Below are 20,004 nucleotides of genomic sequence, written 5' to 3'. Positions count from 1 at the left end.
GAGTGCCTGTTAAGTAATGTGGCCACCAACATCACCACTCCTAAAATACAACGTTGTCTGGAAGTTGTGTGTTTGCTGGTGTATTCCCGCCTTGCGCCCAATGATTCCAGGTAGGCTCTGGACCCACCGCGACCCTGAATTGGATAAGCGCTTACAGATAATGAATGAATGAATATATTGTACAGTAAGCATATATTTATCACATACAGTAAATGTTTTAAATACAGTAGATTTATAGTAAGAATTAGTGTTTATGTCAAAGGTAATGTAATTAAACAGGAGTGTGGTCTTGCACTTAGAAACAAAAATATTGCTCCTCATATCACCGGGATAGTATAGATAGTATAATGTCAGCCATTATTCATACCTGTGGACAACCCCTAACAACTTACGGCCATTCACACTGCAGCCACGTTTGTGATTGGCTAAGGGGCGTGGCACTTACAATGTATAACACGAAACCCAAGACCAAAACTACAGACAGTTTATTAGCACAGTAAGAGACGTGTATGTGCCTAGGAGATCTATAAGCTGGTTCATATTATCTTAATAAATAAAACTATTCAGAACATAATACATTCTAAAGTTTCGGCTCTTAAATTTCAGTCGACTCTCAACTAAAAAGAAGCGACACGAAGAATCGATTCAAAGAGCCGACTCGTCGCTGTTGTGGTGGTGGTGGAGAGGAGGGAGAGGAGGGACGGAGGCAGCGCGACCCGCGGAGATACTTTACTCCAGCACTCCAGATTAACACTGCTTTACTGAAAACAAACTAAAAACAGTAATTCTGTTGTAGGTAACTTAACTTTCCCGTTTGCGTATGCATTTCTCCACATCTGAAGAGCAAGAGTAATCTCGGAGCGACTGGGGAGAGCGCTTAAAACACAACTAAAGTAAAATGTATCCGAGTGGAGCAGCTGGCGGTGAGTGTTGCTGAGCTAAGCCGAGCTACTGAATAATTGCTAGACTTGATAACTTAGGGGACCTTATTTACTGTGTGTAGTTTTCACATGCCCGTACCAATGTAATTTATTTGATATACATTTCAAGCAGGGTTGATATTTGAATTGGCTTGGGTTTGTGTCTGTTTGTTTATGCCTGTTAAATCCGCCTGTTTAGCAGGCCTCGCTATGTTATTGTTAGCCGTTCGGCTAACGCTAGCTGGCGTTAAGCTCCTTTAGACGAGGCTCGAGTGGAGGTTTTATAGAGAAAAAACAGTCAGCGTTTAATTAAGTCACACGAATATCTGTAAATATCCAGATAACTCACACCGTGGGCCTAATTAAACTCTTTAGACACAGAAAGTCTTCTTTTCAACGGGGCAGCACTATCGTTACGTTAGGCTATATACTTTCACTCCACAGTTTGTATCGCCCACTGAAGCTAACTCGTTGACTTCCTTAATAACCGTTATTAAACCCAGTTTTAATTCATTTTCTGTTCAGTTCGCCGTCTAGATGACCAGGGGTGTTTCGGAAATAGCAATAGAGCTGACGATATTTGATCGTTATCATGATAAATTACTCCACTGTATTTTTCTGAATATCTCCAGTACATGAAAAGTAAACCTTTGCGGTCCATTGGTTTGTTTTATGTGTGGTTATATTCATAAACATGTATTCACAAAAACCTGCAATATATGTTTTTTTAATGGTTATCTAGCTCGAGCCATAGGACCAATATTTATTTTGTATAGATCTCTCTCTCTCTCTCTCTCTCTATATATATATATATATATATATATATATATATATGCTGTTTTCACGAATGAGCTAAATCCCGGTTAGTTTAGGTTTATTTTGTTTCTGCGCCTGGAAAGCTGAATATACACAGAATTATTTGCCATTGAGTGTAAAATGTGGGGGCAGTGCTGTCATATAAGTGGGTTAGGCCACCAAGCTGTTAAAGTAAAAGCCTACATGGCTGAACAAGATGGAACTCTCTCTGTCACATATTCCTGAAGCATTTTAGTTGGTCTAATTTGTTGTCTTTGTTGGATTGGTGCAGCACAGTACATGAAACCTGAAAATAATTACATAATTTTTGCAGTTTTACTAATGTTGGCCAATGCACTTTTGGCCAACATTGAAACAGTCAGTAAAACTCATTAGCAGATGCTAGTGGTTGTTGCACTTAATTTAGAAAGTTTATAAAGCAGGAATTACATGGGGTGTGTTAACACTGGCTGAAAGAACATCGTTAGTATCCCAATGTGTGTGATTAGTGAAATGCATGCTGTTTACTAAAATAGCATAACAATGGCAGGTTATTTCTAAGTTAGATGGTCTTGCAAGTAATGTATGCTAATTTAATTGAAACAGACCAATAATATGGGGCTAAATTGTCTTGGAAGCTTCACTTGTGTAGTTAGTTTTGATTCCTGGGAGATGAAACATGGAAAGTACAGGATTCGTGGACTTGGATTAAGCTAACACCCCTGATATTTTAAGGGTTTTAATGCCTGTTGATTTATATAAAATTGCAACTGCCAAAAAAAAAAACAATGGCAGAGAAGTGGCTAAGTCAAATGATTGTTCTACAGAGAATCTGTAATATATAGTTTTATATGGCTTTATTTTAAAATGGTCTTATAGCATATTGAACAGTTGAACTGTGTTTGGTACTACATAGTTACTTTTTGTTCTTGAACTTGATCGTACTGGCAGCAGGTTTTCACCCATTAACAAAATAAATTTTAGTCTAGAATTATTTTGTTTTATGTCTGGGAAACAACCAACATGTCTATAGCTTCTTTGCCATTCAGTGTAAGCAACGGGGGCAGTGCTGTCATATAGGTGGGGTAGGCCACCACGTTGTTGAACTGGTGGTGTGGTCTTCCTGATAAAGAATTGCAAGAAGCCTGTGAGACAGATCAGGTTGAAAGTCAGTCTGTCATATCTTCTAAACAAGACACATTTTTGGTTTTGATAAGCTGGGGAATCCAGCAGCTAGAGAGCTTTAAGACTTTCAGGGTATCCAACAGAAAGTCACTGAGTAATATGTTAAAATGCTAAATATTTTGCAATTATTATTAAATAAAACGTAATAATTTGTGAGGTTGTTGACTGCTAGAAATGTCTGCCATGATGTGATTTTATTTATTATTATTTTATTTAATATTTTTTTTCTTCCTTTTTTAGTTGTCGAGATGTGTGAGCGCCTCCCCTCTGTGGGGTCAGCAGGTTCTGGTAAGAAAATGATACTTAAATTTCATATTTTGAAAAGGTGCTTTAACATTATAAATTATAATTGTGCTAATAATACAACTACTAATAATGGTGACAAAATTCACAACAGAAATGTAAGTGTTATAAAGCTGTTATAGCACATAAGCGAACAAGAAAATAGTTGGAATCATAAAACACTGGACAAAAGGTTACCATAAACCTTCATCTGAAGTGGGCGATATCCTTATTTTGTTATATTGCTGTTAAGGAACTTTGCGGTTTGATGCATGGGATTATTGGTTGTCTGTTTTTTTTAATGCTCATTATTTGAGGCAAAGTCTAGTATGTGTGCAGTGTGTGTCTAAGTATTCATGCTGACTTGTTATTGGCAGCATCTAAGTTCTAAGCATATTTTAGATTCTACCCTATACCAATAAGCCATTTAGCCATTAATCAGAGGAAAAGAACCAAAACATACACTATACTAGAACATAGGACCATCTTCCTATGTTTACTTTCTTGCTCCCTGTCCGTCAGGTCTGACTAATCAGCAGAGAGGACATTTCACATGGTTTGTTGTGATGCATATAGGTGCTCTTTGTTTTTTAAATGAGCTCTTAACTGATTCAGAGCAGAGCAAACAAACTACAGGTGTTAAAACAACTTTAAAGACCCCCCCAGCATGAATCATGCTTTGCCTTGATAACATGTCAAGTAGTAGGTAAAACAGTACTGTCTGGTCATTGAAACAGTAGCAGTATGTGCCGGTATTGTAATGACATCAATAACAAAAAGAAAAATGTTTGATTGAACCCTTGATGGTTTCACATAAATATGTTAAATTTGATCGGCCAGAAATGCACATAATGCAGTATTTGACTTTATGGACACAGCCCAAGAGTTCTCCCATCTGCATCTTTTAATAGCAAGTCATATTTAGGGCTGTCTTAATAACTGCATTAATGTTAAGTAAATTTGTTTAAACAAAATGTTTTAAAAAAAATGTTGAGTATAACTTTTCCTCACTGAGCATCTGAGCTACTGCTGCTGAACGGCTGAGTGTCAAGTCTTCTTTTAGAAAAGGATAACAATGACAGCAAAAGTTTTGCATGTTTGCCTGTTTGGGAGCATTTTGGATTTCAAGCGAATGAAAAGGGAGAGCCAGCCATTTCAGATGAGGCAATATGCAAAATCTGTGCCAGATAGGTCATTCTGAAACAGGGAAATACATCAAAATTGAGATTTCATCTAGCTAGCTGTCTTCCAGCTATTGAAGCAGCCTCAAAACCAACAGTGCAGGCCAGTTTCTATTAACATTTCTGCTGTATTAACTTCATTGATGCCATAGCAATATTGAACACACTAGTAAGTTATTTCAAATGATAAATGTATTTTTGTCTGTCAGAAAATTAAGATGCCATAAGTAATCATCCCTTTCTTGAAGTCTTAATGTCACATTTTCTCAAACAGTGAAAGGGTTCTATTTTAAAAATCTAAATGGGTAAACACTTGTATTAACCTTGGTCTAGAAAGTTTGAGTTAGAGTGTGGATTTTTTTTGAGTTTTTCTTTGTTCCTGCAGCTCCTCCATCTCCTCCATCACAAGAATATGTATTCAAACCACCCCAGCGGCCAGACTTTGGCACCATGGGCAGGACAATCAAACTTCAGGCCAACTTCTTTGAGATGGAAATTCCCAAATTGGAGATGTACCATTATGACATTGACATCAAACCTGAAAAGTGTCCACGACGGGTCAACCGGTAACTTACCCGATTTTTAAATGAAGATTCAAGATTATGTATTAGCAACAAACTGTTTGCATGATAAAAAAAAAACATATTTATTTTGTTTTACAGTGAAATTGTTGAGCACATGGTCCAGCACTTTAAAACACAGATCTTTGGTGATCGAAAGCCTGTGTATGATGGGAGGAAAAATTTGTACACAGCAATGCCCTTACCCATAGGAAGAGACAAAGTGAGTGTTCATTTTGTTATGGAAATGACTGATAAAGCCGATACATCAGTAAATTTTACAGACCTACATGAACAAATGTTTGAATACATCTCTAAACATTATGATAAATACAATATAAGATACAAATGAAGATGTGATCAATGTTCTTGATATGTGAAATGCTGTTTTAGGTGGAGCTGGAAGTAACTATTCCTGGAGAAGGAAAAGACAGAAGCTTTAAAGTTTCCATAAAATGGGTCTCCTGTGTTAGCTTGCAAGCTCTTCATGAAGCATTGTCTGGACGACTGCCAAGCATCCCTTTTGAGACCATTCAGGCTCTTGACGTTGTCATGAGACATTTGCCCTCAATGAGGTCAGTACTATGGTTTTCTACTTTAAGGAAAGAGTTTTTACATTCAGGGATCAGATCTTTATTATTTGGCTTATCTTGCATTTGGCATATTAATGATTATATCAATAAGTATTTCAAACTGAATTCTTCAATATTTGAAATATATTTATCTGAATATTTTATATTATAATATTTTTATTGCATTTGTTAAACTTGAAATTTTGAGGTGTTTAAATAAATTCAAGTCTTATAAATTCCGACCAGATATTTTGATATCTAAGCCAGAGGTCAAACAGTGGGCTTCTCAGGACAAGTAAACATTAGCTGTATTAACCAGTCACAGTTCCCTCTTCTCTCAGCCACCAATCATTCCTTTTCTGTCCAATCACTCTTGCACAAAATACAGTAAGATAAGATCATTTCAATGCTTGTATTTGTAACGTTACTAAATGCAAATAAGGGCAGCATAGTGGTGCAGCAGGTAGTGTCACAGTCGCACAGCTCCAGGGACCTGGAGGTTGTGGGTTCAAGTCCTGCTCCGGCCGGGTGAATGTCTGTGAGGAGTTTGGTGCGTTCTGCCCAAAATTGGTGTAAAGAAGTTAAGGTTTTTTTTCTCCTATAAAGTTACTATTTTGGGAGATAAATATTTTTCAATGGACAGCGATGATATAAAAAATTCAGATAAATATAATTCAAATATTCAGAATACAGATTCAAACACTTGTTATTGATTTAGCTCCATTCATTCACAAGCGTCTTGGTCTTAAGTCAGTTTTGAATTAAATTTAATTAAAAATGTTAAAGTGTGTCATTTTAGGTGGCAAATTAGAGTTGTATACACAATTGCAAGTACTTTTGTATTTTATTACTGAAATTGAAGTACCTGTCACCACAAGAGGGCACTGCAAGTAGCTTAAATATGGCTGAGCAGCACATTTATTTTGTGTGTGTTGCTTGAAGATTTTTATATATATTTTTTTTCTTTGCAGGTACACACCTGTTGGTCGCTCATTCTTCACCCCTTCAGAGGGTTGCTCAAACCCCCTTGGTGGTGGGAGGGAAGTCTGGTTTGGCTTCCATCAGTCTGTTCGACCATCCCTTTGGAAAATGATGCTCAATATTGATGGTGGGCATCTATTTAAAGTATTTTTATAAGTTGTTTACAGTTTGGAGTATTGAACAAATGTATAATTTTCTCTTCATTTTGTTGATTCTCTTAGTGTCTGCTACTGCATTCTACAAAGCTCAACCAGTGATTGAATTTATGTGTGAGGTTTTGGATTTCAAAAGCATTGAAGAACAACAGAAGCCCCTAACAGATTCCCAGAGAGTAAAGTTTACCAAGGAAATAAAGGGTGATTATTTCTTGCAACTACATCCATGTTTTTTCTAATGTAAATCCAATTCAATCAACATCTGCATGTTTACTGTCTACTGCTATTTAATTATGCCCTACCACAGGTCTGAAAGTGGAGATCACACACTGTGGACAGATGAAGCGGAAGTACAGAGTTTGTAATGTAACCAGGAGACCAGCAAGTCACCAAACGTAATTTTTTTTTCATGAAACCTCTTACACATCAAGTGATGTTGATATTAAAAATAACAACATGCATAATATCTGTACTGTAGGTACATCATGCTATGAATTTATACTAATGTTATTACTGTAGACTTTTGCACAGATTACACCAAAGATAAATAAACTTTTGGTTGTTGTGTTCACTGAGGTTAGGCAATTTAGTCCAGTCGACTGACAAAACATTTGGTTTAATTGTATTTATTAATTTATTTATTATATCTACTGTCTCATAGGTTCCCCTTGCAGCAGGAGAATGGACAGACCATTGAATGCACTGTAGCTCAGTACTTCAAAGACAAGTACAAATTAGTTCTTCGATATCCTCATCTCCCATGTTTACAGGTTGGCCAGGAACAGAAACATACCTACCTTCCTCTTGAGGTTAGTCAAAAATATCTTTAAAGATGTCAGTAATAAAATATACCAATATGATTTTGTTTTATTTATTTACTTATTTATTTATTTATTTATTTTTTGCATAATATACTATTGATTTGTCCTAGGTTTGTAACATAGTGGCTGGACAGAGATGCATAAAGAAATTGACAGACAATCAGACCTCCACTATGATTCGTGCCACAGCCAGGTCAGCCCCTGACCGACAGGATGAAATCAGCAAACTGGTCAGTGAACCTTAATGCTTAGAGGGTTGTAATGAATTGGCAATGCTGACATTCGGCATTTCAAGATTATACATACCTGTCGCCTTAGACGTAATCTAATATTTATCTTCTAATGCATTTCAGATGAGAAGTGCCAACTTTAATACTGATCCTTATGTGCGTGAGTTTGGGGTCATGGTGAGAGATGAGATGACTGAAGTGAATGGTCGGGTTCTCCAAGCACCTTCAATTCTCTATGGAGGAAGGGTATGGGACTATTTCTGTGGTTTTAATTTTCATCACCTGATGTACACGTTCATATTGGTATGAATGTCATGTGCCCATTTTGGCTGTGTTACTGATTTGTATTTGTATTTCCTAGAATAAGGCAATAGCTACCCCGATCCAAGGCGTCTGGGACATGAGAAACAAACAGTTCCATACTGGCATTGAAATCAAAGTGTGGGCAATTGCCTGTTTTGCTCCTCAGAGACAATGCACAGAACTCTTGCTAAAGTAAGTCCTTCTACTTGTATAGCATATTCCAGTTTGTGTTACTTTACTAAATTTTCTTGCCGTTACAAATAATTAGATCCTTTAAATTCACATCCGTAAATCATTGTAACTGATTTGCCATTGGGTTTTCTTGTGTCTGCAGAGCATTCACTGACCAGCTGCGAAAGATCTCACGTGATGCAGGCATGCCCATCCAAGGTCAGCCCTGCTTCTGTAAGTATGCCCAAGGAGCTGACAGCGTAGAACCCATGTTCAAACATCTGAAGTACACCTACCAAGGTCTGCAGCTTGTTGTGGTCATCTTGCCAGGAAAGACTCCTGTCTATGGTAGGTTAATCTTTAACTGTTTCTGTTATATACACGGGTATCTGATTTGCTTTTGTGGTGGTTGCCTATAAAAATAAAAATCCTAATTTCTTCTTTCAACACTATTTTGTCATAGCGGAAGTGAAGCGTGTTGGGGACACAGTTTTAGGAATGGCCACGCAGTGTGTCCAGGTGAAGAATGTCCAGAAAACCACTCCTCAGACACTGTCTAACCTTTGCCTGAAGATTAATGTCAAGCTGGGCGGAGTCAACAATATTTTGCTTCCCCAGGGCAGGTAATGGTTGCTTTTATATCATAATGAAGCAGGGGTTTAGTTAGAATCTGTACAGTTTAAGGTGAAAACTCAAAGTATCATGTCTTTGTGATTAAACTCTAGTGTATTCTCCCTAGGCCCTTGGTGTTTCAGCAGCCAGTCATTTTTCTGGGTGCAGATGTGACTCATCCTCCAGCAGGAGACGGAAAGAAGCCCTCTATTGCTGCAGTAAGTGAAATGGTCTTCTTTACTATGTCCAACATTGTGTAGATCCTTAGGTCAGTTTTGCCTGTGCTTATTATTTGATGTTTAATGTTTTGCTTTTTGGTTTAGGTGGTTGGCAGCATGGACGCCCATCCCAGTCGATACTGTGCTACAGTGCGGGTTCAGCAGCACAGACAGGATATCATTCAGGACTTGGCTGCAATGGTCAGAGAGCTCTTGATCCAGTTTTACAAGTCCACTCGCTTTAAACCTACACGCATAATCTACTACAGAGATGGGATTTCAGAAGGTCAATTTCACCAGGTATAACGTTATTTTATAATTGTTTACAAGGTTTGGTCATTTTCTTGTGAATAAGAAATATTTATGTTGCTTTATTATTAGCAGTTATATTACTTGACATTTTCTTGGCATTTCTTAGGTTCTTCAACATGAGCTACTGGCAATCCGTGAGGCTTGCATCAAGTTGGAGAAGGACTACCAGCCAGGCATCACTTTTGTTGTGGTCCAGAAAAGACACCATACCAGGCTGTTCTGCATGGACAGGAATGAAAGAGTAAGTTAATTCAGCTTTCACTGGGCTTGTTATTTTAGAAACTACTCTGGCATGATATATTTTAACAGAGCTATTTAAATTGTTTTTTATTAGGTTGGAAAGAGTGGGAATATCCCTGCTGGCACCACAGTTGACACGAAAATTACTCATCCATCAGAATTTGACTTTTACCTTTGCAGCCATGCTGGGATTCAGGTATTATAAAGTTTTGAATGTTAAGAATATTTTCATTTTGATTTATCTGCAGCCCTTTGACCACATTTGTTCAAGTAAAAGCTGCTTTTAGAATGGTAAGCACTGGGCTAGTATGGCTAATTATTAATCTTCCTTTGAATCCTCCTATTCTTAGGGGACTAGCAGGCCATCTCACTATCATGTGCTGTGGGATGACAACCATTTCACCTCAGACGAGCTGCAGGTGCTTACCTACCAGCTTTGCCACACCTATGTCCGTTGCACCCGCTCTGTATCCATTCCTGCACCAGCCTACTATGCCCACCTTGTGGCTTTCCGTGCCCGCTACCATCTAGTAGACAAAGAACATGACAGGTATGTATTCAAAGGTCTTTCCTGGCCCGATGGGTTTCTCATTGTTTTTGTAGTCAGTTTTACTGGTTTAAACTAATATTATAGATCAGTGCACATTGCCAAAGGATGGAACCTTTCATGTGTTGTTGATGTGGCCAAAATATTTGCTCACACTTTAATCCATTATACTATATATGATTTTTCATATTACTGTTAATGACCGAAAAGGCAGTCTTAACTGATGGATTCAGTTCATGCTGTTCCCACATGCTCATTGTGGTGCTTTTGTTTAAGGAGGCTAAAAAGACTGTTGTTTTCTTGACACCCAATGCTGAACAATCCCTTTGAACATTTTGCAAATGACATGTGGCACATCAGGTTTTATAAATCCAAACATTTTTACACTACTGTTTTGGAACCTTTCTTGCAAACAGGATATTATTTTTTTTATTTATACTGCACACAGTTTAGCCTGTTAGGCAGAGTGGAAAGTGGTAGGTGGTGGGTGAAACACCATTTTGATACATTATCCTCCTAAAGGTAGAGCTTACAGTGCACAGTTCCATCCTACATCCATGCTGCAACTAAGATGATACACTATATTTCTTATGTTACAAAAGCATACTGTGGATTCTTTAAAAACCAGTAGTGAAATGATATCATCCAGCCAGTAACCTCTGCTTTCATATTACTGTGGTGTTACACTCGAGTATATATTTAGTACCTTTAGTTAGGAAAGATAATTTATGACAGTTGTAGACTTGCAAATACTCACGTTTGCATTTGTTAAAGAGAATGCACACAACATTGAATTGTAAGAACACTGTGGTAATGCTTTTTTTTTTTTTTTTTTTTTAAGCTACATTTAATGAACAAAAATATACTTGCACAGAACTTTTTCTGAAAGGTTATAATAAGTGGTAGAACTGAGTTTTTACTAACAGTTTTACTAATCTTTGTATCCTTGTTTTGTCTCATGTCTTGGCAGTGCTGAAGGCAGTCACACATCAGGCCAGAGTAATGGCAGAGATCAACAGGCCCTGGCCAAAGCTGTGCAGATTCACCAGGACACACTGCGTACCATGTACTTTGCCTGAACCCAGTGAAAGTTGAGTCTTATATCCCGAAACAGCTCGTGTATGTTTGTTAAATGTGCCACTTTAACCTTATGGTTTCCTCAGAAGAAATTTCCCAATGTTTTAACTATCCAAATCTCCAAAAAGGTGATTGAATTCCAAACATTTAAACATTCAGTGTGACCTCCATGTATTTATTAGAGCTCTAAATTTTAGTTTAAATAGGAAGAAGTTCCTACTTTATGAATTTAAAGCAAGTTGTGAATCTGTTATGTGTTTATGTTGTAAGCTAGGGGTTCACCTGTTTACATATAAAAGTTTCCATTTCAATTTTTTTCTTTACACTGACAGATGCATTTTTATTTCTGTATTATTAATATCATGCAAAGTCAAGTTGTTGAGATTCTACAGTCTAAGTACTTTTGAACAACTCATATCATTGAGGTTGCAAGAAAGAATAATACAGATCATGTTCCAGTGTTGAGTTGCACTCTCCACAGCTGTATTGTCAGCAAAATGCACTGACTAAAGGAGCACAAATTCAGGACACAAGTACTTATTTTCTTTTATGTTTCATTTATCTGTACAAACAATAATCAATGTTGTATTTTTTGGCCTGACAACATGTTGTCCTGAACTGGTTCAGTCTACCTTGGTTGTTTGAGTAAAAACTTGGGTTTTTAAAGGTTGTGTTCATATTGGAGACAAACTTGAGTATGTGATAAGGGCACATTGGACCATTCAGTGGGACAGTAGAATTTTTATAAGCTTGGCATCCTCCATTATCATTCTTTCACCACGAGAAGAATGTTCTGACAATCAGCTCTGTGGGCTTAAATGGGGTATGGTAACTAGTATAGGACAGGCTCCTATAGTGACACCCTCCCCATTTTTGAGCCAAGTTTGTAAATAAGGAACCTCTTATTAGTTCAGTGCCCTTCCTCAATTTGATAATGTATCGTGTGTGTGATTTTCTCTAACAGTTTAATTTCAAGTGTGAGCATTTATACTCTCACATTTAGACTATAAAGAGGAATAGGAATTACATCATACGCTCGTTTAGATATCCACTGCTGAATTGATTTGTTGGTTGCTGTGAGAGGCATTGCTTCAGACTATGAAAGTGTGTTGTTTCATTAATCATTTCGTCTTTGGTGTGTAAGAATTCTACTATCCCCTAATGTACAATTTTGTGGTTATTTCAGCTCTATGGAATTGGTTGTGCCAGAGAACATTTCTCACTTTGCAGTGTAGTTAGGTGTCAGGGTCAAAACTGGTGCTCTTGAAAGCCTTGTATGTACTGTGTTGGATGAAAGGCCAGTGTTGGAGAATATTGGCACTGGGCTGTACACAGCCATTCTTCAGCAAACCACATTCCCATATGCTGACGGCTTATGTGACCATGGCCTTACATATAGCGAAGTCTTGAGTTAAGGGAAAGTATTTTAAAAACGTGTGTCTAACTAGCCACGTTTGTTCACGGAGTCACAGTGGAGATAAATCTATTGTCTGAATGTTATGCACCTTATTTTTTTTGCCCAAATGTCAATGATTAAGCAAGAGCCTTTACTATAGAAGATTCTTTTTGTGTGTGTGTGATTTCTTTGCCTCCCTTGACTCTGGAGGTCTTTTTTTATGAGCTTTTTATTGCCACGTGATTTGGCCAGTAGGAGAGTGATTTTCGTTGCATGGCTTTATAGGTTTCATTGCAGATTGATCATCCACTTGTAATTAAAACTAAACCGCAATATATTGTAAGTATCTCTGTATACTGTTAGAATGCAACATTTGAATGCCTTCTAAAGCTACCCATAATTTGTAATAGTCTGTGCTGAGTACTTAGCTATAACGATCACTTCCCCATATAATGTTCCAGTTTAAAAATTAATTAGCTTAGGGCTGGGACATTTATAAACTTTTTTTTTCTAACTATGCATTTATAACCAAGAGATTTTAGTGATGTTTGTGTATATGAAATATGAATTTACAACATGCGTATTGTAGTAATTTTAAGCTGGGTGCTTTTCTTAGTGTGCATAGTGTGAAACTCTGTATCAGTTGTAGCAGTATTAGCCTACAGAATACTATATTTTATTATATCAGACAATTGGATATACTTTGTAAGACTGTCAGTTTCTCCTGTTAGCCAAGAATGATTACAAATACGTATACTGTTGTCCTACAGTGATTGAAGCACAAAAAGATAAAGTAGGTGCTAGGAATTTCCTGACAATTTTTTTTTTAAGGCCACAATATTATTTTCTTTATCATGAAATCACCACAAAAGCCTCAACCATAGAACTGGTTGATGAGGTTGAGTTTCTTCAGTTTCTAACCTTGAACGTTATTCATTACTGTCATTTTCCGACATAACTGTGTTTGCAGGGGCATTTTAGTTCTCAATCTAAATACTTGATTAATTTTTACTGAGTGGCGCTGGTCTCTAAACTTGTGAACGTAGATGCACTTTGAAGGGCAAAGGACATACACCTTTAGTTCTATATGACTTAAAGCATGAAGTTACTCTCTTCTCTGGTTGTAATTGTGTGGAAATTTCTAGACGCCCTACCTCTTGTCGCCGGTTTCTGATATTAGGGTGACATCTTTGCATTAGTCATTTCTTCGTAATTACACAAGTGTTGTTCAGACTTAGTGTCTTTCTCTCAAAGTTTCTGAACCTGATTATAGATTTAACCTAGGTGTCAAATGCCTCTAAGACATTTTAAAGTTACTGAAAGGGGTATTTTTTTTCAGAGGCCTAGCTCTGTGCCATTTAAATTAATTTAAACTGACTTCCATACTTTTTACAAGTAAAGTGTTAAAGCCTCAAAGAAGAATTGCTTCATGTTTAAACTGCAAATCACAGAGTAGATTAGAGCATTATGAGCTCTCAGTCTTTATTGAAAGTGTACAGTGTGAATACTGTCATGTTTTGCCAAGCAATTTTTGATTGCAACACATTCATTTTATTCTGTTTGTCCCAAGTTTGTGGCTGCTCATTTAAATGTGCATAACATGTAGTTTTCCATTCAGATTTTTTCTGTAGACCTGGAAATGGGTTAAGGAATCAAATCAAGCGAACAGTAACATGATAACTAATACTTAGGCCTGTTTAAGAAACAGAAACCTGTTTAAGAAACATTTACTTTTTATTGATACCATTCACTTTGTTCCATAAATGGGATATAGGTGATCATTACTTTCAGTTGTTACTGAGTTTTTAGTATTTTACATTTTAAAGCCAGCACCTTAGATTGTCAAAACACTTCCGCATATGCAATTCCTCAAAATATGAAAAATGTATGATTGACATGTTTTGCACTATATGAAGCGGTGACCAGGCTATTGTTGGAAAAGATTGTATTGTGAGCAAAGTTCTGGTTGTCCTCCTTTGTCGCTGTAAACGCTAAAGGATACTGCAGTTGTTTTTGAACAAATTTGTATTATATTTTGGTACACACATGCACGCACACAAAATGTATATTGGTGAAAAACACAAGTAATAAGTCCTGAAGTCCTGATAACTATGCAAAGTGGAATAAATTCTGATCAGAGCCATTGATCTCACTTTAGGTTTTGTGTTGTTATCCATTCCATTACCTTTTGGCTGACCCCATCAAAGATTTTATTTTATTTTTCTAAATGTGTATGGACAACAATTCTCCACTTGAGGCCCTAATTAGGAATCAACATTTTCTACATTAAAACTCCATTCAGTGAAAGGAATTTAGAACAATTTGTGTTTAGTGAATTTTGAATATTTTCCGATGCATTTTTTAAAAATGTATTGATGTTTCTAAAGGCATTTAACTGAAATGATTTCTAAACTATAAAATTAGAATTTCCTTGAGTTAAAAAACAAAACAAAAACAAATTTCAAAGCTATTTCATTATACTGAACATAATGAACTGGTATGTGATTGGTTGCAATCCTGCTTTCTACTATGCAGAGTTAGACCCTTTAAGAGTCTGAATATTTAAATGAACATGGTGCTGGTTTTAGACTAAACTGCAATGATTTCTGGATGCAGGAGTATACCAATTAAATGTGTCATTCTTAAATGAAGTTTGAAATTTGGCACATTGTATAGAGATGTAAAACAGCTTAGCTTATTTCACTGCACTCAGATTTTTAGGCAGAGCAGTTATTTTATACCAGTTACTGATTCACTAATCATGCCATACAGTTATAATAATTCGAAATGTTTTTGAACAATGAATCTAGTGAAATTTTTAAATATTTCAGAGTTTAAAAAGCTCTGATCTTCTGACTTGAATGTTGTTCTGTATACATGGGTCAGATGCTGGGGATAACTCTTATCAAGAATCAAGTTATACACAATGAGAGTACTTTGTCTTTAAATTCTGAAATTTAAGATTTTTCTAATTCAGATACTTTATAAAATCACACCCTCAAAAAAGGCCACATATAAGCTTACCAGACAAAAAAATGGCTGTCTGCATCACCTTGCCTTAACAGCATCAAGCCTATCTGATAAGGATTATACCAGCCTGTTCTCTGTTGAATGCTAGCCTAAACTTCACATTCTCTGTCATATTTTAGCCAGAGTTCATGCGTGTATTTCTTCACTATGTCTTTTGCTCCGATATGAAGCACTATGTTAGTTGACGAGTGGACAGGAATTAAGGCGAGGTATATATAATAACCAATTATTAAAGAAAACATTATGCTGAGAAATTATTATTATTATTTTTTTTGTCTGGGGAACCTACTTTGCACTGTAATATATTTTAACAGTTGTAAGCAGAATTGCAAGCCATTGTCTGCTACTCTGTTGTATTCTGATACCTTTTCTATATTACTAATATCTTACAATAATGTAAACTTAGGAGACAACACCATAATTTTGTCTATACCCATAAGAATATAATATATCTGAATGTACTTTATTACAGACAAGTAAAATATGCACATGATTGTTTGAGTTTGTGAACTCAAATGTCTCATGCATGCACGTTTATAGTAACTGCAGTTCAGCTATGTTTCATGGGACAAAGGACTATAGGATTTAATGGTGTACTCATACAAGCATTTGGGCAATTAAGGACACACACTGGCAAAAAAAATCGTTCCGTTGCTTGTGTTTCAGGTGCTGCACTGTAAGAATTGTATATAATTTAGGGCAACGTTGTAGTGTTTGTTTTTGCTTTTAGTCTGTTTATCATTGATAAAACAAAATTAATCTTAAAGAGCATCTAGTTTCGTCCTGCCACTATTTTGATTTATAGCGCAATGCCCATGTTCTCCTCTCAACCCAAGAGTCTTGGTTTATATCACTGTGTTGTGGTATACCAGATAGCCATAAACGTGGTACATGACAAGCTCCAGTTCACTGTGTTCATAAATTAAAGGCTTTGATTAGCAAATTCTCACTTGACAAATCATGCCATAGATCAGATGCCATCCAAACAAAGTATCTTGTTTTTGTTTCATGATACATGGTTTATATACATGGTTTGTTTTAGGGTTCCAAGAGCACAGACTGAAACATAAGGCCATTTTTAAATAATACTACATGGAAATCTTTTTTTTTTTTTGTTGAATTGTTGAAAAAAGAACATATCATTGGGCTTATATAATACAGATGTACACAAAATACTGAAATGTTAGTGTTTCTGTGTGCAAGACTGAAGTTATGGCTTAATGACCTGGCTTTTTATACCAACTTTGAAAACTACCTCAGAATGGTGTTGGGTGCTAGCGTTATATATCCCTAATTTATACGAGCATGACAAAGAATAATAATAGTGACCAAACAACACAAGCCAATACTGTGTGTTAGAGGTATTTAGTTATATTTTACATTTTTGAAACAAAAATTTGTATTATGGACTAAAATGAGGGATGTTTTGCTGTGTGAAAAAAATATTGGACCAAAATTTGAGCAGAAATAAAGCTTCCCTTTTTAAAATGTAGTTTAAAAAAACAAAACAAAAAAAAACATTCAATGGACTGTGCACTCGCATTAGGTAAATGCTGTAGTCCTAATTATTTGACCGTTTATTTATATAATCAGACACGCTTATCAGTGGGCATCATTGCTTCTGTTAGTAGTTTTGTTTAGAGATAGCAAGGCTTGAGTGCTCATTTCCTGTTTGGGTCAATGCAAAGCAATAAATGTGGCATTTGGTCTTGTCTGCAAGGTGCATGTTTGTGGATACTCATTTATGTTTACTTGTAGAACTCCACCCTAATGGAGTTCATAGGCTGACATGTTGCTCTTGGTTTTGTCATGAATTTTTGTAAGCTGACAGTGTCATCTCCATGCCCATCGGTAGCATTGTGCTGTATTTTAGATTAAATATTGGGCAAGAAGGGCCCAATAACCACTGCTGTTTTTGCAATATTAGCGGCAAATTTGGTGCATTCAAGACAACATTCACTTTTTATGGGTTTAGTTTGGCAGCATAGCTTGAATATAACTAATCAGTTTGGCAATATGTATCAAGCGATATTCTCAGTGTCTGTCAGTTTTCACATCTGTAAATATGCTTGCATTATTCTTGATTCCTCTGTATATCCAGTATTGCAATAAAAACATTTATTAAAACAATCTGCTAAAAGAAAACACCACAGTGAGGGTAAGCAGGTCAGGAATAAGCTATTTAAATTTTGTTATTGTAAACCAATGTATCTACCTTTACTACATTTTAGAAAGGGAATTAATTTTATATTTAAATTCTCAAATTGTAACTGAATGTGTTGCAACACACACTGATACACTGGCATATTTCAGTTGTTCTGAGAGAATTTAATCCATGTAAAAGGTACAAAAGGTTGTATGGAAATTAAATAATTGTTCTCGTGTCATTGAGCTAAAGACATCCCGTTTGTGGTTTTTGTTTTGTATTTGTGCCTTTTCCGATCTGTCTCACCCCCTATATTTATAACGGGTGATAAACATTTTCATTTGATACTCCTTGCCACATCAAAGAATTTATCATGCAACCTTGAGTGAATGCTGCATAGAACGATCAGTATTTGTATTTTGCACTTTCTAAGCAGTAAAAAATAAAGCCCTATGTAAAATTGGGCCGACAAAATAAAACAAATTATAAGACGAGGTATATTCTGCTATAATAGGAATCCTAAAGAACCATTTGACTTTGCTAAAAAGCATAGAGACATGAAGTACCTCATAAGCCTGATATATGCTGCATCAACATATATTTTACTTTTGTGAACCTCATATTGTTCAAAACAGTTGTCCCTAGAGGGAGGTTTGATGCACGTACAAGGCAGTGCATATGCGTTTCAAAAATGATTTTTGATTTTGTCTGCAGCTTCTGTACTATGGCTGTTCTTGGAGTGATGGAGGCATTTGCTGTAGAGTGCACAGGGAATCCAACATTATATTTTGAAAAGTGTCTACTTTTTGTCCATTCTTACTGATATTTTCTGTAGTTTCAGCAAGCGTCAGTAATGTCCCCTAATAAATGATGACTTGATATAGTCATAAATGACTGTTGACTCAGGTATTGCCATTTAAGGGCTGTATCTGCTACTGCTTCTTTTCTGTGCACTCTCTCACCTGTGTCTTATGGTAGCCTTGGAACTGCATTTGTGGATAAAACATCATAGTCTATCTGGCCTTAAAAAATGCACTACTCACCAGAACCTGCAAGTTATGCTTTGCTATAAGTCACTGCCAATCATGCCATATTTTTGTTCTATATCTACCTCCTGTGAATGTAGGAGTGTCCTGGAAATCAACAAGAGGTATCTTATTAGAGTATATGCTAACAGCTGCCCTGAGCATGTAATCAGCACCAGAATCTCCAGGACACTCCAGCTGAGGCTGTATGAGTTTTTTTCCCCATGTTCATGTAAGCCATGGAAAAGTAAAGTGACCAAAGTTTTTACCGAAGCGCTCCTGCACTGCCTAGTAGGCTCAAGCCTGCCCCTTTCTTCAGCCATTTTATTTTATTTTATTTTATTTTATTTTTTGTTTCCTACTTAACCACATGCCAAATTGAATTTGCTGTCATTCCTGTTGTGATAAGGTCTTTTGTTTCTCATTCTTGTGTTTGGGCTCACTGTAAAGCTCTGTGTCATCATTATTTGTTGTCAATGTTAAGAGTGAGCTTTGAGAGTGTTTTTTTTTTTTTTAATTATGATTGCAGACTCAAAACATGCTGTAAACCCTGCTAGAACATAATGTGAATACGTACCATTTAATATAGTTGACTTTCGCTTGACTGTATATTGCATTGATTAATAAACTTAAGTTTGTCCGGCTTGTATTATGTCCTGTATATATTCATTTTCTATAGATTTTTTTTAATAAACATGCAGTTGTCTCCTGCACTTAGAAATGTTACTGTTTTTGCCAAACTGTTGTCATTCCCATGGACTGAGATCATTGTTTTGGACATTCAAATTGCCCTGTGCTTTCTCTTTACCACTAGGCTACACTAAGCAAAACACACAGATGTGAATTTACTTGGAGTATAAAGTATTGTAATTGTAATTGAAACCAAAGTTCATCTTGTGACTATTTGGTATTTTAACAAAAAATATGAACAAAACAGGTTTGTCTGTAGGACTGTCTGGGTTAGAATATTTTACGACATGAGTATTTTATGTACCAGGTTTCCATATGGGTTTTCTTCAGTTCTGAATTCAGACAAACAAAGTGCAGTTGACACATTTACACAAAACTGTGATGTTCTTCACATGAAGATGACATCATTCCTGTCCTGTACAGGTTTCCTCAAATGCTGCTGCAATACATTCCTCCCCTACCCTTGCCTTATGTAGACTTACATCAAAATAATAAAAAGCCTTGTAAAACAATCAAGTATTACAGTTCTAATGACTTAAAAAAAGCACTGCCACT

At 36.3% G+C, this 20,004-nt stretch overlaps 1 protein-coding gene across 1 annotated transcript; it reads left to right on the top strand.

The window, feature by feature from the left end:
* The first annotated feature begins 713 nt into the window (after positions 1 to 713).
* ago2 (argonaute RISC catalytic component 2) lies at positions 714 to 19,448 on the top strand. The gene is made up of 20 exons (XM_066673598.1): positions 714 to 923; positions 3,141 to 3,188; positions 4,749 to 4,929; positions 5,026 to 5,146; positions 5,317 to 5,498; positions 6,467 to 6,603; positions 6,698 to 6,832; positions 6,939 to 7,026; positions 7,293 to 7,440; positions 7,563 to 7,682; positions 7,806 to 7,928; positions 8,044 to 8,177; positions 8,320 to 8,504; positions 8,620 to 8,779; positions 8,896 to 8,986; positions 9,092 to 9,286; positions 9,405 to 9,539; positions 9,633 to 9,734; positions 9,889 to 10,088; positions 11,056 to 19,448. Exons 1-20 carry the CDS (start codon positions 899 to 901, stop codon positions 11,162 to 11,164), a joined length of 2,619 nt encoding a protein of 872 aa, XP_066529695.1. The 5' UTR covers positions 714 to 898; the 3' UTR covers positions 11,165 to 19,448.
* The last annotated feature ends 556 nt before the right edge of the window (positions 19,449 to 20,004 follow it).

This window comes from Hoplias malabaricus, chromosome 6, assembly GCF_029633855.1.
Source record: "Hoplias malabaricus isolate fHopMal1 chromosome 6, fHopMal1.hap1, whole genome shotgun sequence".
NCBI lineage: Eukaryota > Metazoa > Chordata > Actinopteri > Characiformes > Erythrinidae > Hoplias > Hoplias malabaricus.
This window is presented reverse-complemented; position numbering and strand designations above follow the sequence as displayed.

Coding starts and splice junctions, on each gene's coding strand:
- ago2 (XM_066673598.1), top strand. CDS start 899: ATGTATCCGAGTGGAGCAGCTGGCG. Junction 4,930..5,025: donor TGTCCACGACGGGTCAACCG/GTAACTTACCCG, acceptor TTTGTTTTACAG/TGAAATTGTTGAGCACATGG. Junction 10,089..11,055: donor GTAGACAAAGAACATGACAG/GTATGTATTCAA, acceptor ATGTCTTGGCAG/TGCTGAAGGCAGTCACACAT.